Source organism: Fundulus heteroclitus, chromosome 12, assembly GCF_011125445.2.
Source record: "Fundulus heteroclitus isolate FHET01 chromosome 12, MU-UCD_Fhet_4.1, whole genome shotgun sequence".
Taxonomy (NCBI): domain Eukaryota; kingdom Metazoa; phylum Chordata; class Actinopteri; order Cyprinodontiformes; family Fundulidae; genus Fundulus; species Fundulus heteroclitus.
The window spans coordinates 666,938-693,562 of NC_046372.1; the positions used below are offsets into that span (position 1 = coordinate 666,938).

Genomic DNA, 26,625 nt, shown 5'->3' on the forward strand with positions numbered 1-26,625 from the left:
CATCCACTGCAACAACTCATCCAGGTCCGAATGCTGCAAAACACTCCCAGACCGTCATGAACCCACCACCGATTTTGATTGTCAGTATATTTTAGCTTGTGAAATAGTTTGTTTTTTTGAGCCCGACATAATGGGACACAGATCTTTGAAAAAACTGCTAATTTGTCTGATCAGTCCTGAGTGATATTAGTTATCCATCACACAGATGCCATTGTTCCCCCCAGTGTTATTGTTAAATTATGAGCACTGAACCTATGTGAGGCAAGTGAGGTCTACAGGCGTTTAGATGTCCTGGATTCTGTTATGGCCTCCTGAATGAGACATCGCTGGTCAGTATAGTACTTTTGGGAAGGTTCTCTATGACTCTGTGTTTTTTTTCTATCAGTGGATAATTGCTCTTACTAACTGCTCTACTTCTGTAGAGTCCCAAAGCTTTATAAATGGCTTTGTGTTACTTTCTGGGCAGATATGTGTCACTGACATTGTTCCTCATCTTTTCCTGACTGACTTAGATGCAAGGCTTGATGTGTAGCTTTTTGAGATCTTTAAGCATATTTCATGTAATTACCTAGTGATTTATTTTATTTTGTTTATTGTAGATGACTGTTATGGGAGTTCTGAACAGATAACTGACTTCCCTGAGTTACTGAAGAAGGAGACGGTGGTGATATAGTTCCAGCACCTTTATTGAGAAACAGAGTAGAGATCACATAGATGGAAAGTAATCGCACCCCACGGTCCTGCTGCAGTCTGCGTCTGCCCTGTCTCTGCCTGTCTCGCTTTTCCGGCTTCCCCTAATACTGCATAGTGGCTTTCCCATGAGACAAAACAAAGACAGTCTATCGTGAACAATCAGTATCCCTCAGCAGCTGTAGCATTTGGCCTTGCAATCAGCAAACAGTGGATCTTATACACAGACCTCAGGTCTCCAGGCCTCCTCTGAGGCCATAGTGACTTCAGAATAATAATTCTTATAACATTGACACACAACAATCAGGCCCGGATGTGGCTGCTCAAATTAAACTAAACAGTTATTTTGGGGTTTAATAATGGGGTCAATTACTTTTTTTCCTCATAGGCCCAGATTATTTTGGATAACAGTTTTGTTTTAAGAAATGAAATAATCCAAAGTGTATTTTGCACTTACTCAGATCATCCTTGTCTGATATTACAATTTAGTTTGAAAAATAAGCAACAAAAGCGGCATTTGCTTTTCTTCAGGGCACAATGTCCTGCCTTTATAATAAACAGAGAGTTTACTCTAACAAAGCTCAGGCAACTTTGTACAGTAACGTGTTTTTTTTAAAGTGGTTTTATTAATTTATCTTTTTTTAAAAAAATAAGGTTAAACAATCACAGCAGAAGAAACTTTTCTTTTCCAGACAGCATCTGAATGCTTTGTTCCGACCCCTGCTTTCCTGCTTTGGGACGGCTCGCTGCAGATCCCACACAGGACGTCAGCGCGTCATCACGCAGGATGGATACGTCGAGATTCCATCGTTGCGTTCAAATACTTACGGAAAAAAGAAACCCCGTCGGATTTGAGCAGGTCTACTTCAACTGAAATTTTTAAGGTAAAAGAAAAAAATAAGTTGTGTGCATTGTTTAGATACAACATGTATAGAAAACAACTGCATCACCGCTTGTTATTGAATATAAATTAGGTTTTTAGTGAAAATTCCACATTCCAGGAAGCCCTTTAATGCAGCATCCTCCTGGTCTGTGCCAATGAGTAATAATAATAATACCTCGGACTTGCTATCAGTGGTGGAGAAGATGCTACCCTTGAAGACGCCTCGGTTGAACAAACATGCAACCCACGCGTGTCGTTTCTGAACGATGCGCCCCTCTGTTTTAGCTCCACGCGGCCACTCCGTGGTAAGAAAGGCGGTCCGGAGCGCAGGCGGCGGGGGATAACGGGACGCAGCTCGAGAGGCTGCGGCGGCTCGGTCCGCTGGGCCGGCGGTAAACAGAACCCCACGGTGGCCTGTTGTCCCTGCGTTTCCGTGGATGGGGGTAAAAACACGGCTGGCGGCTGCAGGAGGCTGAAAATAGGCGGCGGCGGGAGGAGGAGGAGGAGGGGGGGACATCCGAGTCAGAGGCAGGTGGGCCAGAGATGGGAGACGCAGCGCTCCGAATCCATCCGCCCCAAAGCTCGGAGCATCGCCCCGCAGGAGGACGCACGGCTCCTTTTTGACGCTGGCCGTCTGAACCGGTGCTGGAGTCTGTTCTCAAATCCTTGGCGGACATGTCCTTCGCCATGGAGGACAACCTGGAGTCGGGATGGGTAGCCGTCCGACCCAACGCGTTTGAGGAGAAGGAGAAGCACAAATTTGTGTTTATCGTGGCCTGGAACGAGGTGGAGGGGAAATTTGCCATTACGTGTCACGATAGGACGGTTCAGAGGCGAAGCCTGGGCAGGGAGCCTCCTGCGGGACCGAGCGGCTGGGACGGGGACAAAACAAGATGGCCCGAGAGTCCTGTCGGGGAGAAAGCGTGTCGGAGTCCGAGCAAAGGCGGCAGCCCTAAAGCGAAGTCCGGCAAACAGGCGCTCCGGACGGGAGAGGAGCAGCTGCGCGCGTCGCTGGACTCCCTGGAGCTGGAGGAGCTGGACGGCCCGAGCAGAGAGCACTGCAGCTGGGCAGGGCTCTTCTCCTTCCAGGACCTGCGGGCCGTCCACCTGCAGCTGTGCGCCGTCAACTCGGTCCTGGAGCCCTGCCTGCCGGTGTTCCCGGAGGAGCCGGCCGGCGTGTGGACGGTCCTGTTCGGCCCGCCGGAGGTGCCGGAGGCGGAGATGGACGAGCTGTGCCGCGGCCTGCAGGTGTACCTCGGCCACGCGCTCGACACCTGCGGGTGGAAGATCCTGTCGCGGGTTCTGTTCACGGAGAACGACGACCCGGACGAGTACTACGAGAGTCTGAGCGAGCTGCGGCAGTCCGGCTACGAAGAGGCCGTGAGCCGCGCGACGAGACACCTGCAGGCGGTAAGAGCGCCCAACGCTGGCCCCGGACCCGACTCCCAGCAGAATAAAACACAATTAACACATCTGATTAAATAATAATAATAATAATAATAATAATAATAATAATAATAATAATAATAATAATTTGGGTCAGAAAAAGTGTTTACTTGTTGCTGTTATTGTGGGATAGTGAGCTGATCAGTGACGTCACGTGGTGAAGCATTTACTTTAGGTGAGGAGAGTTTCTGAAATGTGCTCAACAGCAGTGCTTTATAAGACCCAAACTACTGTATAAAAATCTTCATGTTTAAGCAGGTAATAATAGTAATTTATAGTTTTTATAATAATTTATTATCTTCATGTTTAAGTGGTATATATATACACACACACACACACACACACACACACACACACACACACACACACACACACACATATATATATATATATATATATATATATATATATATATATATATATATATATATATATATATATATATATATATATATATATATATATATATGTATGTATGTATGTATATGTATATATAGGGGCAATAAATCGATTTAATTGATTAAGTTGAATTTACAATTTTTAGAAACCCAGGATTTTATTTTTGCTAATGCACTCGTTGGCCTTCCATGAAGAAAGCAGCATGCTGAATATATATTTAATATATTGTGAAATATTGTGAAGAGTATACTTTGTTTTACTAAAATATGAGGCACATTAATTTACTCATTTACCCTTTTTAAAGTTCGTTTGAAGTTACACAGTTGAAGTGAAGCCTGTTCTTATCTCATTGTGTAAACATTTTTGTTATATTGTCATTATGTACAAAGCAGGGCCGCCATCTTGTTTTACAAGCATGTTTCAAAGCTTGTATTTGGTAGCACTTTGAATTCAGGTCAGCTCCCAGACAATAAAAAGCTAATTTTAAAATAATTTCTTTTTGTGAAACGGAAAGTAGTAAGAAAAATTATTAATTGGATTTGGTATAATAAAATCTGAGATTTAATAAAATAAATAAATAAATTGGTCCATTTCGGTTTGTACCTAGAGTTCTCAAAAGTTTTTCCAAAACACCACTTTTGTTTTTGAGTAACTTTCAATTAACTGTGCTTGAACAGGCGACACTGCTAATTAACATTTTTTTCTTGCACTAATTGATAGCAACATTTCTTCAGAACACCACCAAAGGCAACCAGGTCCTTCCAGTGGTACTTGTGTCTGAGCTCCGTCCTCAATCCCTCGGCTCCAAAACCTGGTAACCAGTGATCTAGAAAAATGAAGAGAAACCAACTAAAGCTCAGCGGGAAACGTTACGACAGTTTGAACTAAACACAGTCAGCTATTGCGTTTACAATGAAACTGACATGAAGTGCTTCACGTAGCGCTCATGGGATTGAATGAGTCAGCTGGACAGTCAGGAAGGGAAGATTTAGTAAAATCGGGTTGCACTTGTAAGCATGTTGGCTTTGAGATGCTGCACTGCTGGCTGCTTACACAGCTGACAGAGTCAGTGCCCCCAACCTACCCCCCCCCCCCCACACACACACACACACATAACTGCACATTCCACACACCACACTTAAACAGAGAAACAATTAATCCTTTTCAGTTTCCAGAATTAGCTTTTTTTTTAGATTATGTTCAGTGTCATCTTCAGTGACGGCACGCCTGATGCCGCAATTTCCTTTAATGGTAGCCTTTACAGTAGTTGAAGTGTTCTCAAGTGGATAATGGTAACGTGGTCAGCAGTCATCCCGAGCTGGCAGGTAAAGTGAGTGATATTATCTCACGAAAGCACCATGCCATGCTTTAAAGTTTTGATCACTTTATTTCATTCTAGGCTGGACGATTTAGAAAAAAAGCATATCAATGACATAGAAATCATACTGACCAATATCGATAATCATCAAAAAATTTCAAACCTATATTTTAAGTGCAGCGTTGGCCGTTTTATGCTGTTGCTTAATGACTTAGTTTTAGGTAAAGAACACACAAACACTGAATTCAACCTTTATTCAACTAACTTTTTACCAAACTGCAAGTTTTTAAAGAAGAAAACATGCTCTCTGAACTCTTTGAAGGGGGCGGAGCTTGGTGACGAAGTGTTCCTGGGCCTGAGTTTGTGATTGGTTGGGAGGATGTAATGACTGTCCTATCAACCTTTGTGATAGGCTAGAATGAAAAAGGAAGTAAAACTATTCTTCTAGTTTTCTAGGACTTTTTATTGACCCTTTTTTTTCTGTTGCAGCACACAACTATCGATTATTGAATTATCGTCTAGTACTAGTTTAAAGTCATCTTTTAATTTTTACCAACATATTTCTTATGACTGGAAGTAGTAGGTATTGAGTGGTCCAGCCAGAGTCCTGACTTGAATCTGATGGAGAATCTGTGGAGGGAGCTAAAGATTAGGGTCATGGTAAAGATGCCTTCCAATCTCCAATAGAGTTGGAGCAAATCACCTAAGAGAAATCATCACCATACTAGTGGAAACATGCAAAAAGCTGCTCCGCAATTATTAGAAAGGTTTAATTAGGACTGCACAATATAGAAAAAAAGACATATTGATAAAATAGAAATCACATTGATCGATATCGATAATTATCAAGAAATTCAAAACATATTTTAGGTGCAGCCCTGGCCATTTTATGCTGTTGCTTCGCGACCTTTTTTTAGATACAAAAGACACAAACACTGAATTCAAACTCAACCCTTTATTCAACCAACTATTTACCAAAACTGCAAGTTTTTAAAAAATTAAAAAGAACTCTGAACTCTTTGAAGGGGGCGGAGCGTTTTTTGGGTCTACGTTTGTGATTGGTTGGGAGGATGTAATGACTGTAATATTAACCAGCATGGCTAGAAGGCAAAAGGAAGAAAAACTCTTCTATTGAACTTTTTATTGAACCCTTTTTTTCTATCATCGATATACATCTGTTGATCAATATATATTGTCATTAAATTATCGTCCAGCCCTAGGTTTAATTGCATAACAGGGTCAGCATCAACAGGTTAGCACCAGTCAGATAACTATGGATGTGTGCTCTGTTTTTTTCATTTGTTGTCTGTGAAACATGTCATGCCAGTCAGTCTGGCTTTGCACCGAAGAGCAGGGATTGGTTAGAGTTTTTTACAGGCCTGCAGCTCCCACAGAGATCGATTTTTTACCTCCTTTTTCAAAATACAAAATGTACTGTATAATGGACGATTTTACCCAGTATAATAAAAAGTGTTTCTGAACAGGATTACCAACTATAGCTTTAAAGTGGACATATCATGCAAAATCTACTTTTTACGCCCTTTCATACACGTTGTTTACTTGGAGCGTCTAGGAATGTACAAAATTTGAATATAGTCTGTCCAGGTGCTGCATATTCTGTTGGGGTCATATTTTTCATTTTTATTTTTCTCTGTTTTTTATAACGTTTTGTTTTTAACAATTGCATCACAGTATTTGCTGCAGAGCTGGTAAACAAGGTCATGCACTTCCAGCTTACCAGTTTTCTGAAAAAAAAAAAAAAAAAAAAAAAAAAAACTCAAGACATAATTATCAAACATAACTGAGATAGTCTTGAAATATATCTCCCCATGTAATTAATCTGTATAATATAAATGTCACTTTTTTTGGATTACTGGAATAAACAAACTTTTCTGTCATATTTAAAATTGAGATTTAACTTATCTTATGACCTTCATAGGAATTATTCTCACTGCCATTAATGTGTGGGGTAATATCTCTAAATCAGGTAAAAACAGACTATAGTTAAAATAATTAAACGCAACATAACTATAACCTAGCACCAAATAAAGACGGCATGATGTTCCCGACGCTGACTCTGTCCCACGGCGCCGCAGACAAAATACAAACTCCAGACGCGCTCGTGTTACATCCCAGCAGCAGCAGCAGCAGCAGCTGATTGATTCGCTGCTCTTAATATAAACAGACATCATATTTATGCACGCTGGCTCTCGTTTTGTCTCTCTAATCAATGGAGGTGGATTAATGCATTCTTGACTGGTGGAGCCAGAGCAACATGTCCTCAGAGAGACAGGCTGAGAGGGATATTTATGGGTGGGTTGTCTGTATTGTAGCAACACAGACCTCCGTGGTTAACTTGCTTGCTAATGAAATGAGTGTAGGCTAAGTCCTAGTGTGTTCACCGAGGGCATTTTCTCCCTGCTCTACTTCCCAGACTGTGATTTGGTGAGCGACGGCATCGTTCCCTGCTCTTTTATCACAGCCTTCGCAGAGTTCATGTGTCTCCTGTGACCGGGTCCTGTAGCTCAGCCACAGCCACAGGACAGTTGCTGGTCGTTGTGTAGCTGGATTTCAGACACACACACACACACCGACCACACACTGGATTATTGATCCCCTCGCTCCATTTGAGGGCCAAGCTAATGGCTGCTTTAGCAAATATGTGTGCATTGATCTTTTCCCAGCAGCACCAGCTATGACTTTGCTTATTGAGCCTTGGACTCTATTATTTACAGTTACAGAGAAGCTTCGCAGTGAGGTTAAAGCCTTTTTAATTAGCGCCGACTGTCCTGGAAATATATCACCTTTCTAGACGGAACACGGTTGATCGTGGCATTGGGCAGAAAGGCTGCAAACGTTTACCAATTGACTTAATGAACTGAATTGAGCTGCACTATGCTAGCACCAACTATCTAACTACATGCAAGTCTATACTCATAATTGCTCATCGTGTGCTTTGATTTGTTGTGAATTGGTACAATATGGGCAAACTTACTTAAATGAAGCAGAATTAAAATTAAAGGAACGTTTATTGGGATTTTAGATGTAGCTCCTCTACCCAAATCAAGCAAAAGAGAATAGATTCAGCCCGCAGCCACCATACACACATTGGCAGAATAAAGTGTTTTCTATCAAGACAGGGTAGGAAAAAGTGGTCCATCCTTCTGTTTTCCATGGGTTTAGGTTACTGTGATGGTGCCTATATGCAGTAGATCTCTGGATGAAAAAAAAAAAATCAATGAGACAGGCTCGTGTGATCCAAAATGCTGCTGCCAACACCAGGAAAAGGAATCGGGTTACACCCGTCCTCCAATCTTCCGGCTCCTAAAATGACATCATTTAAGAGGTTAAGAACGGCTTAGAAATGCACTGAATGGTCTTTGGCTTAAATACGTTTTGGAGTTGCTGGTTGTGACTAGGGGTGGGTATTGCCAAAGAAGTCACGATTCGATTCGAATCACGATTCACATGCCACGATGCGATTCTATCACGATGCATCACGATACTTGAATTATTGCGATGTATCGCGATGCATTGTGATATTTTCACTGAACACTGTTAGAAAAAATTATAGCCATTATCAGTGGCTGACTGGCTGTGTATGGATAGTGTCTTCAATTGATACATAACTGAAAGCAACTGAATTCATCTATAGCTGTATTTATTGAAATGACTTTTGGAGGTATTGCCATGAAAACACATATTATTGTTACTGGACACAAATATTATTATTATTGGACTGGACACACTGACAAAAAGTGCTTAGGATTTATAAAACTTAAAATAACAAAATAAGGACGTCTTCAACTACGGAAAACAAGTCCAGTTGCTTTGTTTTTTACTTTTTTTTTTTGGAAGAAAATAAGGATAATCAGTGCCGTTTACATAGCCTCACTGGTCCTTTAAACCAATGAAGTTGTATTCCACTTGTTTTTGGCTGATGTTCGCCAACCATTCATGCAATTTTATTTATTAATTTTTTTAAATTAATAATCGATACTTGGCGTCAAGAATCGATGCAGTAGATCACGAAAATTAGAATCGCGATGCATCAATTCGACGATTATTTTGCCCACCCCTAGTTGTGACCCACGTAGGCACGCTCAGGTCATCAGAGACCTGCTGACACAGCGTTGCCGGGACCAGAACTGAACAACAGGTTTATAATTGTCACAGAAAGAGTTAACCATGAAGGCCCAAATGTGGCTTTATCCCTGCTATCTCTTTGAATTAATTTCATTTAATCTGATTCTTCGTTTGTCTTTTGGATGAATCAGGTGTTTTATATATATATATACACATATAAAACTGTTCTATTGGTCGTCCTGTGAAGCGCTCTTCATGAGCCACTGTGTAAGCTCTGCCGTCTTGGTGAAACCTGCCTTGCCGAGCCTGTAGCCTGTATGTGAGCCTCGCTGACCAGCTCTCCTCCTGTCGTACTAACGTGACAGTTTGTAGATGCTGGAATCAATAAGCTATTTGCACGTAATTACCAACATTTGAAATGCTGTTTTGTGACGCAGCTGCTGGACAGACACAAATCCACGGACAGCATGGTGGAGCTGCTGGAGTTGTATGAGGAAGAGGACCGGGCCTACGGAGGTCTGCTGGAAGCGTCCACACAGCTGTACCAGTACCTGCTGCAGCCCTTCAGAGACATGAGGGAACTGGCAATGCTGCGCAGGCAGCAGATAAAGGTAAGGTTTACGGACTGCAATCCTGTTTTTTTCTTCTCTGGGAAGCTGCAGCCTAATTTAATCTCAACGCAGCGACGAGAGGAAACACTAAAAGCGATGCTGGTACGGTCCAGGATGTGTTAAGAGGTTTCTGTAGCATCCATGTTAAGCTGGCTAGATGCAGAGCCGATCGTATCCGTGTGATATTCAGCGGGCATCGATGTGGAAAGGTGGCAGGAAGCTCCCGCCTGTCTTAAAATGGGTCTCGCTGTCTGTGCGTCTTTTGTGCGTTTGACTGGAAGGATATTTTGCCAAACAAATGATCTGTTTTATATTATGTGGCACAATGGGTGGGAGAGGAAATCATGTCATAATAACAGGAAAGGCTGCAGGATGGATAAAAGGTGGAAAACTGCATGGTGGTGTGGATGGCTAATTTACAAACGTGTTCCCACACCTGGAACCTTTCTCCCAGTCTGTTGCTTTACAGCCACAGACATCAAATTTTGATTGGGATTTTATTTGAAAGAAGCAAAGATAAATTTCCATTTTTTTCCCCCTGAAATAAAAATCAGAAAAGATTTGTGTGCAGACGTTTTCAGGCCCTCTAAGTCAACTTAGAACCCCGTTTCGCTGCCATTACCGCTCCAGGTCTTTTGGCGGCATGTGCCTATTAGCATTTTTAGTCTAGAGACAAAAACTATCGCCTCTTCTGTTTTTGTGAAACAGTTCAGCCTCAGTCAGAAGTCATGCCACAGATGGATGTAAATCTGGACGTTGACTAACCTGTTCTGTTGTAGCTCTGGCCGTACGTTTGGTGCTGTCGTCCTGCTGGAGGGAAAACTTCCAGCAATACGTTTTAGTATTACCTGACCAGAGCACTTCCTGTGCCGCTCATATGACTTGTGGCGCGGGATTTCATAAAGTTTCTGTCAACAGAGGCATTTTTCTTGCCCCTTTCTATTAAAAGACATATTTGTGGATGCCTGATAATTAATTGTTCTGTTAACAAATTCTCCCACCTGAGCATGTGGCTCTCTGCAGCCCCTCCAGAGTTACTATTGCCCGCTTTGCTTGGCCTGTCAGGTTAGATAAGACATTTCTTGGCACGTTTGGACGTGAGTAACGCTTCCATTCGCGTACGATGGATTGAGCTGGACTCTTTGAGATGTTCAAACCTGGAGAAGTGTTTTCTTTTTAAATAATTTAACTCCTCTTCAAACGTGGTGTGTGACCTGTTTGTTCTCTAATGATCTCTGACAAACCTCTGTTGGCCTTCAATGAACAGCTGTACTTATACAGCCATTAAATTGCACTGGGTTTTATTTAAGGCGGGCTAGAGTAAACGCGTGAAAACGAACGCACGTTGCACTTTTCAAAGGTAATTTGTAAAAAAAAAAAAAAAAAAAGAAACAACTGAAAACCATGTATTATGTTTGTTTCAGGTCAGAACTACACATTGCACACAAAGTCCCAGTAAAATACATAGAGGTCTGTGGTTGTCACATGATAAAATGTGAAAAGGTTGTGAAAGGGGCGTAAATTCCTTGTCAAGACAATTCTTTAACTCACTTGTGACTCTTCTGCAGCTGCAATGCTCTGGTGCCGCTACAATACCTTCAATAAATCCATCCACCCGTGGCACAGCGCCGCCCCGAGCCGTCTCAGTTTTGTCCACTTTTGCTTTACAAAGAGTAGCAGGATGTGGCACCTGGAGCCCGAGTGACGTTGTCGGCCGGAACGGCTCTCCAGTTTCTAATAGTCTGAGAGGAGCGTAAATAAATCATGCGCCGCGTGATCCAGCAGGCTTTGCTGCAGGCCCGGCTTTATGCTGACACAGCGGCATCAGCAAGAATGCCACAGAAAGGAAAAGATGGAGGGCAAAGCTGAGCTTCTGCTTAATGTCATTTATTTTCTGAACACCAGTGTTTTTTTTTTTTTTTTACAGTCAAATTTCAAAGGTTTAGCGTAATGAATGTGTGTAAAGGATTGTTTATTTCAAGAGGAACCTCAGACTTTTAACTGATTTGACTCGGCATTTTATGATAAAAGTCCACCGCGTGTTTGTTCTCACCGGGGAATCCTTTACAAGTCAGTTGTTTTCACTGAGCAAAGCTTGTCTCTGTTGTTACGCTGCTTGTTTTTTTTCTTTTCTTACTGCAGTGAATTAAGTGAGCTCACAGACACACCAGCCGGGGCGCAGAAAAGCTTCAACGGATTTTTGCAAAGGTCACAAAACTTGAAGGTCCCACCGAGATTTGAACTCGGATCGCTGGATTCAGAGTCCAGAGTGCTAACCATTACACCATGGAACCCTCCGTGGGGGGAGGGGAGGTGTCAGCGGGCCTCATGCTTCATCCTTCATGCTGCGTTCAGGGTCTGCAGCGTGGCTACACGTGCTCAGGGTTTTACTGCAGCAGCTCTTTGGAGCTTGTTCTCCTGCAGGTCACGTTTACAGGGAACATTTTTTTTTTTTTCAAAGAACTTTATTTAAATGAAATTAGTATACATCAAAACAACATAATGAAGTATACAATACAACACAATACAACAACACAGCCAGGGTTGATTAGATAAGAACATGCAAAGACGTACATATTGAGATTGTCCTTTGAGCCTTTTCATTTGTAGAGTCTGTTATTGATTTGATATATAAATCCATATCTTTAATGAAAAAAGAGAAACACAGTGTTTTATTAGCAAATTTACATTTATGAATATGAAATTTAGCAAAGAGTATTAGCAAGTTTATTATAAAGAAATGATTAGCATCCTTTCTATGAAATCTATGGAAACAAAATAAAACATTTTTCCAGCATAAGGAAAAGTTCTTCAAAATATGGTCTTCAATAAACTTGCTAAATTCTGACCAAAACTTTTGTATAAAAGGGGTTTACAGGGAACATGACACCATCTACGTCCGCTCTCCGTCTAATATTTCTACTTTACGGCCAGAGCCGAGCCCAACGTTATTCATACCCGTTGCTGATTTATGTCTTTATGTCGAAAGTCATCCGACGCAAGTTGTAGAGACCTGCTGAACAAGGAAGGAGCTGAAAGGATGTGCTTTGAGTACTGGGGATCAGCCAAAGTGTGAAATAGTGTTTCAGTGACATTTTTACCGTCACTTACCGTCTAATTAATTTGGCTGTTGGGTATCTGCTCTCTCAGGGACACGCTTAGAGCAAGGTTAGCTTCATTAACTACAAACACTAGTCTTATGGCAAGCCGTTTTAACATAAATTCGGTTTTACCGCCCTTACGTTCGAGATATCTCAAATTGTTTTATGACTAGACGTTTTAGCAATTTAAGATATCTCTAATTGTATTTTGACTAGTCAAAATACCTATTCGAGATATCTCTAATTACATTCTGACTAGTCGAAATGACATCAGATTTTCCATTGAGTTGTATGGAGACGTCAATTCAAGATATCTCGAATGAATTACTGACTATCTGAAATACCCATTTCAGATATCTACAATTAAATTACGACTAGTCAAAATTACAATTCAAGATATCTTAAATTGAGTTTTGACTAGTCATAATTCTAATTAAAGATATCTCAAATGCCACCATAATTCAAGATATCTTAAATGTATTTTTGGATAGGCGAAATGCAGTTTTGACTAGTAAAAAATAAATTTAAGATATCTTGAATTGTAATTTTGACTAGTCAAAATTCCTTTTAAGATATCTTGAATTGTAATTTTGACTAGTCAAAATTCCTTTTAAGATATCTCTAAATGAATTAGAGATATCTTGAATTATTCAACTTTTCCATTTAAGATATCTTAAATTGACATTCTGACTAGTCAAAATGACGTTACTGATATCTTGAATTACGAAACGACTTGCCATATGTCATCACACAGGAACCGGAGGCGTGCGCTTTTGTTTTCAGAGAAGCTAAAGGAGGGTGCTGTAATGCTTTGTGCCGTCTCGCATGTGAAAATCAAGAGCTAGCTGGCTTTACCATAATTCCCAAGAGGCAGATGCTTTACCACAGTATAAAAACTGCATCTGGTTATTAACTGAACTGGCCCGGCCTGAGGAATATTCCTTATTTCCAGCTTGGACATGAGTCGACAGTAGCGCTTTCAGCTAGCCGTTTTTCAGTGCATTGTGTGCGTCGGCAGCAAGTAAATCCGATATTCTTTGCAAATTTCTTAAGCATTCTTCAAGTATACTATTTTCGCCCTCTCTGCATATCCCATACTTAAAAAGCTCTTTCTATATTGTGGCATTTTCTTACAATTTTGTCGAAAACAGCCAGCGCCATTGAATGTTCAGGCAGCTTTGGGCAGCTTACAGCCAATAAGGGGCTTACACGCAATGTCTTATTTCAGATATCTTAAATTGTAATTCTGACTAGTCATAATTACGTTCGAGATATCTTAAATTACGTCTACGGATGTGTGACGCTTTCAATGACGAATCCGGTGACGTAATTTGAGATATCTTGAAAGGAATTTTGACTAGTCAAAATGTAATTGAAGATATCTTGAATTATTATTCTTCCTAGTCAGAATGTAAATAAAGATATCTTAAATTACCATTCCGGATAGTCAAAATGTAGTTTTGTCTAGTCAAAATGCATTTTAAGATATCTGGAATGTAATTACGGATAGTCAGACGAAACCGAATTTATGTTAAAACGGCTTGCCATACTAGTCTCTTTAGGTCTTCCTTTGTGAATGTAGACTTTTACCTTAACTTGGACATTTTGAAAAATCTACCAAATCTAACATGTTCAGTTTGAAAGCTCAAAGGGGATAAACCAGAGCAACTTAGCTCAAGAACTGACAAAGACTCCTGGATAGGTGTCGCCAGGGCTGGACGATAATTCAATAACAATATATATTGATCGATAGACGTGTGGCGCGATAGGAAAAAACAGGATCGATAAAACTTTGATAGACAGTTGTCCTTTCTTCCTTTCAGCCTAGCATATTAGTTGATGCTACAGTCGCTACTTCCTCTCGACCAATCGTAATCGCGGACCCAGGCACGCCGTCACTAAGCTCCGCCCTCTCAAACCACAACACAGAGCACGTGAACATAGACATAATATAAGAGTAGACGCGTCATTGGGCGCAGGTTCGCACGTCAACGTCACCGCCATATTGTATGTGGCAGAAAAAAGTTGAGTTCTGTTATTGTGAATGTGGATCAGAGAAGATGCCTCATTCCTGTGCTGCAATAAACACACACACACACACACACACACACACACACACACACACATATATATATATATATATATATATATCTATATATATATATATATATATATATATATATATATATATATATATATATATATATATATATTTGTGTGTGTATGTGTTATGAGGATCGATTTGTTAAATCTAAACATTGTTGTCTTCATTATTTCATAAAACCATGTCACTTGTGAACCTTTAGGAACAGACTTTTGGGTGAGTATTAAAAAGGTAAAATTAATAAAATGAGAGAAAAAAGTCCTAGGTCAATAAAGTAAAAATAAACAAACAAACACAAAAGTGATAATGTTATGAGAAAAACGTCATATTATGAGAATTAAGGGGGAACATTTCCAGAATAAACACAGTTTTCACTCTTAGAGTAATAGGGCCAGGTTAGATTATTTTAAATATTTTTATTCTTTAGGAGAATAAATTCAGGAGAATGAAGCTAAATGGATGCGAAAATAAACTTGTAATATTACAAAAAATACTACAAATACAAAGTATATTCAGAGATTAAAGTCCCTCTGATACTGTTTAAGTGACTGAGTAACTGCAGATTTGCCACATTTAAGATGGCGGACGCTCTGACGCATCGCAGCATAGGCAGAACCCGCCCAATGACGCGTCTACTCTTATATTATGTCTATGCACGTGAATATGTCGCAGCAAGGAGCGGAGGAAACGGTCCCAAAACGGGGTTTTACTAGTTCGCCAGTCGGACAGAAATAAACCAGTGATTTGTAAAACTTGCAAGTAACCGGTAAAAACAAAGTCTGGTAACGGAACCAACTTGTTTCATCACGTAAGCCGGGCACGCCTGCAGCAGCGCGAGCTGTGTCAGCCCCGCGCGACACCGCGTCATCGTCGGAGAAATCTTACGGAGCTTCTTCCAAAACAAAGCAGGTGTAGCAGCTAAACTGGGCTCCCTTCTTTGTGATAAAATGGTATTGGTATATTTATTTTGGTCATTTTACTGGTCACTTTAGTTTGTTCTTTGTCAGCATTTAATAACATAACTCAGGTCTCTTAAGTTATTTTTCTTTAAATAAATTCTGTTATGGTTAAAAAAGTTGGTTAAATAAAAATTTAATTGGAATTCTGTGTTTGTGTACTTTATTAAAATTAAATCATTTAGCAATATCATAAAATGTCCAGGTAGAGCTGCACATAAAGTATAGTCCGTCCGTCCGTCCGTCTTCTTCCGCTTATCCGGGGTCGGGTCGCGGGGGTAGCAGCTTCAGTAGGGAGGCCCAGACGTCCCTCTCCCCAGCCACGTGGTCCAGCTCCTCAGGAGGAATCCCAAGGCGTTCCCAGGCCAGCCGGGAGACATAGTCCCTCCAGCGTGTCCTGGGTCTCCCTCTGGGTCTCCTCCTGGTGGGACGTGGCTGGAACACCTCACCAGGGAGGTGTCCAGGAGGCATCCTGACCAGATGCCCGAGCCACCTCAACTGGCTCCTCTCGACGTGGAGGAGCAGCGGCTCTACTCTGAGTCCTCCCCGGATGACTGAGCTCCTCACCCTATCTCTAAGGGAGAGCCCAGACACACTACGGAGAAAACTCATTTCGGCCGCTTGTATCCGGGATCTCGTTCTTTCGGTCACGACCCAAAGCTCGTGACCATAGATGAGGGTATAGTTTTAAATATTTTCAATAATTATCGATATCGATCAATATGCATTTTTTTTTATCAATAAGCTTTTTTTCTATATCGTCCCGCCCTAGGTGTCGCAATGTTTTCAGAAAGAACTGAGCCAAAGTCCGGTTGCCTCCGCTTTAAGCCTGGGGAGTTGGAAACGCAATCCTCCAACTCCCCAGTGTTCACAGCTCGTTCCTCCAACACATCCCAAAGAGATTACATCAGCAGTCTCATCATCATTCATTTGACCAAGTCCTCCACTCACGCCAAGCAATAGCTTCTAACGACCCAGGACAGTGGCAGCCAGGTCATTGATTTAAGCCTGTTTGCTGTTGCGACGACCCGGATAACTGAGAATTTGCACAGGCATCAAGGAGGGAGGAAAACTGCTGGGAAAAATCAGGGAAAAGTGCAGAATTATGAACTTAAAAGTGTGTAGGAACCTGACACGTTCCTTTAGGTAGTGTAAGACGACGAGTAGAAACATGGCAACAGAGAATCCGACCCTGCTCAGCTTGTTGGGGGTCAGGTTCACCGGTGGCAGCTGACTCCCACTGGTTTCCTCCACAGATTTTTGTTGCTCATCTGTTCCTGGAAGCTCCGCCGTCTCTCCTCCTCTGTTAACACTAGTTAACAGAGGAGGAGAGACGTGGCTCGCTGTCTCGCTTGCTTTAGCACATACCTAAAAAACTTTGCAGGCATCAGTGTGACTCTGCTAAGCCTGAATAAATTTATTAAAAATGTTCTTAAAATGTGTGTTTTGTCCTAGATTTGAGCAGGTAAATAAGATTATCTGCCAATGGAATGAGTATTCTGACCCCTAAAATAAAATAATTAGATATACTGCACTTGAAATAAGGCGATGGAGATGAATTGTTTCCTATTTTAAGTGCAAGTATCTTATTTTATTGGCAGATCATCTTATTTACCTGCTCAAATCAAGGAAAAATACACTAATTTTAAGAACATTTTACTTACTTTTAGTTCCGTTTTTGCAGTGCAGATGTTTCTTTTTGTTATTTTTTTTATTTTTTATCTGCACAGGAGCACAGCTGGAACATCAGTTTCAGTCTGTTTCAGTGTTACAATGGAGATGCTCTCGATGGGCCTGATGTTTCACTCACTGTGGTTCTCAAATGTTTTCAGGTTGCTTTGCAGGATAGATTTGCCTCCAAAACACTAACTTGACTCTTAAGTAGGCGTCATTCACTTTTTTTTTGTTTTTTGGCAAACACTATGTTCCAATTCTGGTCTTTTTTGACTGTCATTTTTAGCATTAAAAACATACATATCTACCAAGTTAATGTTTGATTCCTTTTTACAGAATACATTTTTGAATCTTTCACACAGAGGATTTTCCCCCCTTACTGATAAACATTTTAAATGTCTCTTATCAGATTTCCATGGACAATGACTATTTGGGTCCCAGACGGATCGAGGCGCTAAGGAAGGAGGACACGGACTGGCAGAAGAAAGCCCAGGAGGCGGTCCTCAGCATCCAGGAGTTCACCGTGAAATACTTTGAGATCACTGCCAGAGCCCAGAAAGGTACTGCTGTATGCGCCATAACCGTAGCCGTAGTGATTGTGGTTCAGTGTTGAGCAGCGTGGGGATTTGAATCTGACAGGAATGAGACGTTACAGACAGACATGCAGTGAGGAGAGACAGGAGGAACCTTGCTGATCAACTAGATCCAGTCTGTGGTTTAGGAGCTCCCGCGCCTTTATTCACGTATTTTCTGCGATATCTGGCGCTGTGCTTGAAACATTCTGAGATAGTTTCTCCGACTGTGAAAAGAAAGTAAACGCCACATGTGACCAGTAGATGTCGCTCTTTAGTCAACCAAGAAACCACCAGAAGACTAATTTGGTCCATTAGTAAATGGTCACTGTGCCGGTTTGTGGCTAAATTAGCACAATCATCCTGGTATGCTGTGTAAAGGTTGATCTCTTGCATTGCGTTTTCTTTTTTTAAATTTTGTTTAGGGGTGTACGAGCGGATGAAGGTGGATCAGCGCAAATTTGGGAAATCCTCTTGGACAGCAGCGGTGGAGCGCATGGAGAGACTCCGCTACTCTGTGGCCAAGGAAACCCTACAGCTGCAGAGAGCGCGGGAGATCTGTCTGGAGCAGAGGAAGCACACACTTCGAGAGCAGGTGTGGTACGGTCGGGCCAAAAGGATCCTCCTGACCGCGTTTATTCAGATTCTGACCATTTGTCCGTCTACATGGTCAGATGCAGAGTCTGTGTAGCAGTGAGGATGCCATGGCCCTCTTGGACCACATGGAGACGCAGTACTATGAGCTCCAGCTCCAGCTGTATGACATACAGGCTGAGATACTGCAGTGTGAGGAGCTACTCCTCACTGCACAACTGGACAGCATTCGCAGGCAGATGACAGGTATGATTATTGGATTTATTTAATATTCGTGAAGCAAAACTTAGTAACCAGGTAATGCACTGACAGAAAGCCATAAGAACGTTTTATATGAGCCACTTTATGAAGACTTCTTTCGTCGTGTTTTTTCCTTAATAGTGTGCCGTTCACCACGCTAAAAAAATATTGGACTATTTCACAGATTTCAGAAACACTGAAATATTGAATTTACATAAAGTTCAAATTCCTTGCTGTGATAATTGAAAATTAGCTCAGGTTGGCCATGCTTCAATCTGTGGTGAATAATAATAATAATAATAATAATAATAATAATAATAATAATAATAATAATAATAATAATAATAATAATAATTCTATGTGCTTCTTTGCTTAGTCAGACTGAATAGAGAACATCAACTTTCAAGCCTTCTGTCAGATTCTAAATTGGATTTAGGCCTAGACTTTGACTAGGCCAATCCAGCACATAAAACTGATTTGATGTAAACCAATGAATTGCAGCTCCCGTTTTCTGTCCTCTCCCAATTATGTGCTCCACTGTGTCGGTTTCTCACATAAACGGCTAAAAGCATGAACGATTTGGCGGAGATATTGCAGGAGATTATAAATGCTATTTACATCTCAATTATAAAAACGAAGTGTATTTCTTTAAAGTCTCTTCCGTCCACGTATGACTGCATGCTACTGTCTGCGTGTGCTTTCAGAGCGTCAGGATGAGGTGGTGTATTATGACACCTTTGAAAGCGCCGACGATATAACGCACGATAACACCGGAGAGAAAGAGGAGCTGCGCAGACTTCAGGTCAGCGCTCGACAGCTTGAAGCCAGAAGGGGGCGCATCAGTGCCAAGCGATCCTACCTGCGCAACAAAAGGGTGTGTTTGATAAACTCTCTTCTGCTGTACAGCTGTTGTCCACACCAAGATCAGTTATCCTTTAAGTTGTACAAAATGAGGATTATCTGTCATCAGCTTTAACAGTGTAGATGTTCTGATATCGCCTGGTATCGCCTTCTTTCGGCAGGAGATCTGCGTATCCAAGCACACTCAGAAACAGCAGAGACGTCACAGCATCCTCAAGGACCCGTTTTCCCACCCTGGCTTACAGGTAAGAGTCTCCTATAGTCATTTAACGCTTCTGGAGAAAACACTTTGGTCGGCTGCTTAAGGGAAATGGGCACTAGAGAGTTTACTTTGAAGCCATAACATCAAAGTTTTTTTTTTTTTTTCTGCTGTCACATTGACATAGTGGATGTGTACAGTCAATCAGTAGATAAAGAGAAATGCATTATAGTTATCTGAAAATGCTTGTCATTTTTAGTCTGTCGATGTTCAAATTTGTATTGAAAATGCATTTTTGGCTCCAAACAATCAGAAAAAAATTGTGTCACCAGTAAGAAATTGTCTTTTGTTTAAATTATTGGCAAGGCAAGGCAAATTTATTTATATAGCACAATTCAGTACAGGGACAATGCAAAGTGCTTTACATGATTAAAATATAGCAAATTAAAACAGAATAAAAGCAAGTAGGAATAAAATGTAGATAGAAATTAGAACAAAGAAGTGGTGATTCAGTTAACTAGAACAGTTGAAGGCAATCCTAAACAAATGTGTTTTTTTTTTTTACAAGTATTGTCTGCGTTTGTACTTGTACGCTCCAATTCTGTTTTGAAGAGCGATGTGTTTCGATACCCTAAGGAGAGTCATGTTAATTTAATGTGGTTTCTATATTTTTCTAAATGACTGTGATTATGATTGTTCCCATAGTCAGGCCATCCTAATGTCCTCTGTGAGTTCATCCTTTGAAGGTTGGCATTATTAATTGTTTAAGGGACGCATCTAACTCGGGTTTGCAGGTGTCTTTCACCGCCGAGCTGGAAAAGCTTTTTTTTTTGGAGGCAGAGACAAAAAATTATACAATTTAAGAAGAGATCTGTGAACTAAACTTGTTTGTAATTGTAAAACGAGCTGTAAGAGTTCTAAAGATGTTTTTTCAGTAGCCCTTACATCAGGGGTGTCAAACATACGGCCCGCCGAACAATTTAGTCCGGCCCGGTGGCTAAATGCATCATCATTATTCAAAAAAAACATTTATTTTATTCCACCCCCCCACCCCCCACCCCCGTTTCCTGTCTGGCAATGTGGCAATAAGAATTGTTGTCTTAATGCCACAAAGAGCTCATCAGATTTGACTTTCACAAGTGAAGCAGTACGGCTTTTGCCATAGTGCTCCGCTTGATTTACGAATGTGAATAGTTTTATTATGATTCATGCGGGGAATTTCTCAAATGATATAGACACTACAATGGGAAAGTAGGAGAGGAAAGGAAGAACAAGAAGATCAAAAGAAAAGGTGATAGAAAGAGGAGATAAAAGGAAGAGAATGATAAAACAATTATTGAAAAAAACATGTACGTCGTGTAATTGAAAATCTGCTGTTCCTAAATTGTGTTTTAATCAGCAGATGGTAGCACTGAGCTTCAGATGTGGAAAATTTATTTTAAATAATTTCTTAATTTTTATCTGTTTGATGTATTTTGTCATGCAGGACAGTGTTTTTAAGTTCCAAAAAATGTGAATAAATCTTTTTCAACATTGTACGATCAGTTCTTATGCATAATGCACAAGTAAATGTTTAACTGAGTAAAAGTATTGTTGAAATTGCACATACTTTTCTTAAAAACTCTGAGGTTATTCATAACATATTGTGTAAAAGTGAAAATCATTTAATATAAAAATCAACAACAAGTCCACTTTTATTAGTTCTATTTAATCTTGCAATGAGTTTACTCGAGTTTACTCGTCCAAAATGAGTTTGACAGCTCTGCCTTGGATTCTCTGATCCTTAAAACGTTCCAGCTCGGAAACCAAGAGGAGGAAGACGAGGAACTGAAGAGTAGCAGAGTTAGTCAGGAGAGGCAAAGGACTCTGGACAGGCTGCGCTCCTTCAAACAGGTGCAGTAATTTCTGACGCTCTTCATCATTATTCACAGTCGTCATGCTGATCTCTCCCCTGTTTCTCCTCGCGGTTCTGCCTAGCGGTACCCGGGTCAGGTGATCCTGAAGTCCACTCGTCTCCGGGCGCCCCACGGCAGAAGGAGGGAGCGAGGCAGAGGCGCAGACGCGAGCGGCGCAGGCGGGAGGGAGGAGTGCGTGGAGTCGGTCAGCGTGCAGACCCGGGACCAGCCGCTGTGTCTGAGCACCAGCGTGCAGACGGACCCCAGCGCCACCCTCACCACTCAGCCCGTCGCCACTCTCACAGCATCCGTTCCTCCTCTGCCCGTCGCCAGCCCCGCAGATTCCTCCTGCTCCCCCTGCTCCCTCTCCTCCCTGCTGGCATCCCCCATCTCCCCTCCTCCACCTCCCCCGCCACCGCCTCCACCACCGACGAAGGAGGAGTCCTCTCCTTCCAGCAGCGTGGCTCAGTACAGGCCCAAGGCTGAAGGGAGGAGTGCGGAAGAGGAGCTAATGCTCTCACCGCTCGGTCCTTTCATCCCTCGCTTTTTTGACAGCAGCCAGCTGGTGAGCGCACGCAAGAAGCTGAGGAAGACGCCGGAGTTTGACTCCCACAGCAGAAGAGGTAATTGGTGGTTATAAAACCGATGTCTAGGAGCTCTTTGTCTTTTGTGTCTGCTTTCTGATCTCTGCTTATTTTAAACCTGTCTCCACAACTATACTATGTGATGAGCTAACATCACCATTCAAAATTAAAAAAAATAAGTAGGTCCTGTGGACGGGTTCTGCTTTGTTGAAACGTTTCGTCTCTTCTTTAAGGAATTTCATCGACCTCGTCATTTTAAGGCAGCACCTTTGCGTAGTGGCTTAACGAGTTAATTGGACAATCAAAACCTGTGGCTCACATTCAAAGGAGGACCATCCGGCTACTAGCTGGTCGTTAGTGCTCTGATGGCCACTTATTGTTCCCGGGGGGCTGAGTGATACTTGCAATAACAGGATTGTAAGAGAAACCAGAGGCCTCCACCCCTTTTTAACGACGGGTAGTTTTTTTTTCTCATAAAAATGGCTTCCTTTACTCCCCTGGAGATGCATCAGGACCCTATTCAAAATGTATTTTTCTTGCTTTTCATTAATTATTCATATTATAGATATGAGTAATTAATTATATATATATATATATATATATATATATATATATATATATATATATATATATATATATATATATATATATATATATATATATATAATATTAGCGATTATTGCCACTGGCAAACCGCTCAGTTTATGTGGTTTCCATAGGGGATGTAGATCTGTGAGATTTCCAAAGGTTTTCCAACATTTCCTGTTCCACCATATTCCAGCACAAACATGTTGAATGCTGAAAAAGGATAAAACTGAGACATTTTGCTGTCCCCCCTCCTGGTTTTCCTGTTATCTCTGAAGTCGATGCTCTCTCTCGCCGTCTTGCAGCCTGAATCAACTGCAGACGTGTCTCAACATGTTCAAAATACAGCTTCCCTTAAAAACTTCCTTCTATCTATGTGGTTCCTCTGACTTCATGTTTAAACACTTTTCCTCCACTTAGTGGTGGTGTCCACACCGAAGAGTGTTGTTGGTAGCTCTGAGATTTGATTGGAAAAACAAAAGATTTGTGAGCTTGACTGGTCAGAGCCAGTCAAGCTTAACCTGACTCTCGCCAGCTGTATGTCGCTCCGCCTAGCTTCACTCACATCCATCTGGGACCTCTCCCGTAGAGAGTGATTTCTCCAACCAATTTTATTGTCTAGCCAATCAGGACGCAGGGCTGGAGTTTCATAGATGTGACGTAGTGGAGAAGCGACTGTGACGTGAGACTGTTTTGATTCAGACAACAATGGCGGCTCGCATCGAGGAAGCAAGCGTTAACATTGATGCTGCTATTTCTTCCGTGTTGTCCAGTCTACCTGATATTGTTTCATTAAAAGAACATCAGAGAACGGCTCTGAAGGCTTTTGTTGGTGGAAACCATGTTTTCGCCCTTCTCCCGACCGGATTTGGCAAGTTTTGTTTTCCGGGGCGCGTCCTTAGCGGTTAGCGTCAACCATATTAGGAGACCTTTAGTCCTCAACGCGGTCGGCCCGGGATCGACTCCGACCCGCGGCGCTTTGCCGCCTGTCTTTCCCCCCCTTCCTGTCCGCTCACTGTCAATAAAACGCGTGCCACTAGAGCCGCAAACACATAAAAAAAAAACGTTGATAAAGATGACAGACAAGTGGCTTATCCAATCATATGCGAGGATTTTTGATAAGGCCCAGCCTTCAATAAAGGAAATTCCTATGGAGAGGTCCCAGATGGATGTAAGTGGAGCTAGACGGAGCGACATCCATCTGGCGGAAGTCAGGTTAAGTCAAGTTGAACTTCTCCTGAATCTGGTCCCCAGTGCATCTCAGCTGACTACAGTAATCGGCCGTGTTGTGTCTCTTCTGCCTTCTGCACACAGTGAGCTCACCTATGGACGAAGTGCTCGCCTCCCTAAAGAGAGGCAGCTTCCACCTGAAGAAGGTCGACCAGCGCGCGGCTCCGTCCGCCAAGGACGACGACGACGACGACCCCAACAGCATCCTGGCTCAAATACGCAAGGGGGTCAAACTGAGGCGCGTCCCCTGCAAGGACAGAAAGGACCTGGGAGAGCTCCCTGCGTCCACCGACCCCTTGACAAGGAGCATTCACGAGGCGCTGCGCCGGATCAAGGAGGCCTCGCCAGAGTCCGACTCAGACGAGGACGGGCTGACGGCCCCTGACTGGGAAAGCTAGGCTTCACAGGAAACCCCTCACTGACAACACACAGAGTTTTCTGCACTCTGCACTGTAAACACGCACGTTCACTCATTACCTTGGTGATTAAGCCAAGTCCAGTTATCACCAAATGCTCCAGCGGCTTTAGTTTGGTTTGTTTTTTTTGTTTTTTTGCACAACATACACCATCATGTAGAAGATGGTCTTTTTTTTCAGGTTTTTTTTTATCTGTCTAATCACACTGACCTGATGCTATGTTTATTTTTTTTTTCATGTGTCTATCACTCGTACTGTCAAAGGTCTGCACTTAACACTTGTCACCGATGCACTGAACCGACTCTCTTAGTGGATCTGACACGCGTCGCGTGGGTAGTTTCGTAGAACCGGGAGCCGTGGGATTGCTGTGTTCACCCAGGGGGCTTTGTGAAAGAGAGACAGCGAGGGCAGCGGAAAAAAAACAAAAAAAAAACATGTTACGAGTATGCAGGGTAATCTGGGGGGTTTATAGGAGATATAAAAAATTAATACATGATTACACAAAGCCTCAGACTGGGATTATTGGATTTACTGTCCATATTGTAAACCATTACACCATCAAACATCGCCTTCTTGCGCGTTTTTGCACCCTCTAAAAACTGCTGGGTGAAAAACAACTCAGTTTGGGTTGTTTTTGCTAATCCAGTCCGGGGTAGAAGTTGCACCGATCCGGCCATGGGTTGATTTACCACAACAGGGCGGGAGCAACGGGTTTGAGACAGCTTACAAGTGACTGATGTGCAATGTTAGGGCTACCAAAGAGCGGGTTGAAAAGAATAAGCCATAACAAAGGCAGATAAAGTCTGAATATGAAAATGAAGCATCCATCCCTCTTCTACAACCACCCAGACCTTTCAGACGCCGTCAGGTCTGGAGGGCATCGCTGAGGATCAACGGGATAAAATCAGGGCGAAACAGCCTCACAATGAACGCTTTACTGACAATCAGTTCAATTTGGAGAACCAAATACTCAATATATAACAAGATAGAAAATGTTGCCTTTTTTTGTTGTTGTCATTGCTAGCATTAGCTTCCCTGCTAAATACTCAGGTAAAAGGTTAATTTGATTTTAACTAAACAAACGTGCTCTATAGCGTAATGGGTCCCAAAGTCTTCAGATTTTCTTTAGCAATCTAACTCAATAGCTAAAAAAAAAAGATAAAGTTAAAATATATTTATGTTATAAAATGTTAGAGAACATCAACGCAACAGAATTTACCCAGAAATAAGGCCGATATATAGGCTGTGGATGCTGTTTGTGTTGTGAATACGCTCCTGTGGCAGTCGTACGGTTAACAGCTGGTTAGAGTCAGGACTCTCTTGTTCTCTGGGTTAAATGCTAAACACTTTTGGGAAGCTCTGCCCTACGTGAGCCGCTAATGAACATTGCTGGCCAGCAATTTTGCCGTTTCTTAGCTCATCCTGTGGTAGAGCTTCAGCGCGGTTTCATGGGGTCGGTTCAAACGACGGCCTGCAAAGAATCAGGAGGCTCCCACCAGCAGGAGAGAGAAGTAAAGAACCCAGCAGTTTTTCGAGAGTATCAGCAGCTGCTTTGGCTGAGCCTCATTCTGTATCTGGACTCCTCATCAGTCTCAAATCTGAGTTTGTCAACTAGGAGGAGGAGATGACTAAGGGTGCTGGTCAGAGTTGAAGGTGGTTGCAGAAGCAGAGTTTGTTGCCCGTCTTCCAGTGCTGGATGTCCAGTGGGAGGCCAGATCCCCTCACCGTGGGCTCGTGATCTGTGCGCCTCCTCCTGCCTTCCTACTCGTTTACTCTCCGCTCCGTCATTGCGTCTTCTCTGCCCTCCTCTGTAGGCAGGAGCACACAGACGGTGGTTCGGTACTCTCAGCGGTACTGAGAATATACACATGCACACCTATTTCACAGCCAATATACGGGAGGGACATTTTTTTCCCCCCCCAGATAGTTTCAGCCCTTCTTATGTATCGTACAAGATTTCTGTTATAATTATACACGGAGGACATATATTGTATCTCTAGGAGTTTAAAAGCACTGGTCAGCTTCAGGAATCGGACCCCAGTGCGTGAGAAATCATTACTCAGACGCAGAGCAGCACAATATGACTCACAAACGTGACTTGAAGCAGAAGGATGTGAATTTCATATATTAAAATCTCCAGCTTTCACTGTGTTTAACAGCTCTGATGCAACGTTTTTGTAC

General features: G+C 42.1%; 1 protein-coding gene, 1 long non-coding RNA gene and 1 other non-coding gene across 3 annotated transcripts; 1 reads left to right on the forward strand and 2 right to left on the reverse strand.

The window, feature by feature from the left end:
• Window positions 1-1,337: 1,337 nt before the first annotated feature.
• Window positions 1,338-1,826, reverse strand: LOC118564749. The gene is made up of 2 exons (XR_004932019.1): window positions 1,749-1,826; window positions 1,338-1,560 (listed from the first exon to the last, which is right to left on the reverse strand). It is a non-coding gene; the product is annotated as an uncharacterized LOC118564749 (long non-coding RNA).
• On the forward strand, window positions 1,536-25,432 carry LOC105925462 (junction-mediating and -regulatory protein). The gene is made up of 10 exons (XM_012861325.3): window positions 1,536-2,983; window positions 9,260-9,433; window positions 17,678-17,828; window positions 18,266-18,435; window positions 18,515-18,680; window positions 19,379-19,548; window positions 19,697-19,780; window positions 21,532-21,627; window positions 21,712-22,252; window positions 24,113-25,432. The coding sequence occupies exons 1-10, from the start codon at window positions 2,249-2,251 to the stop codon at window positions 24,424-24,426; spliced, it is 2,601 nt and encodes an 866-aa protein (XP_012716779.2). The 5' UTR covers window positions 1,536-2,248; the 3' UTR covers window positions 24,427-25,432.
• Window positions 11,656-11,727, reverse strand: trnaq-cug. The gene has a single exon. It is a non-coding gene; the product is annotated as a tRNA-Gln (tRNA).
• Window positions 25,433-26,625: the final 1,193 nt, after the last annotated feature.

Excerpts from the sequence above, each read along its gene's own strand:
- LOC105925462 (XM_012861325.3), top strand. The coding sequence starts at position 2,249 with ATGTCCTTCGCCATGGAGGACAACCTGGAGTCGGGATGGGTAGCCGTC. Across the intron at positions 17,829-18,265 it reads CACTGCCAGAGCCCAGAAAG|GGGTGTACGAGCGGATGAAG; the intron begins GTACTGCTGTAT and ends AATTTTGTTTAG. Across the intron at positions 22,253-24,112 it reads TGACTCCCACAGCAGAAGAG|TGAGCTCACCTATGGACGAA; the intron begins GTAATTGGTGGT and ends TTCTGCACACAG.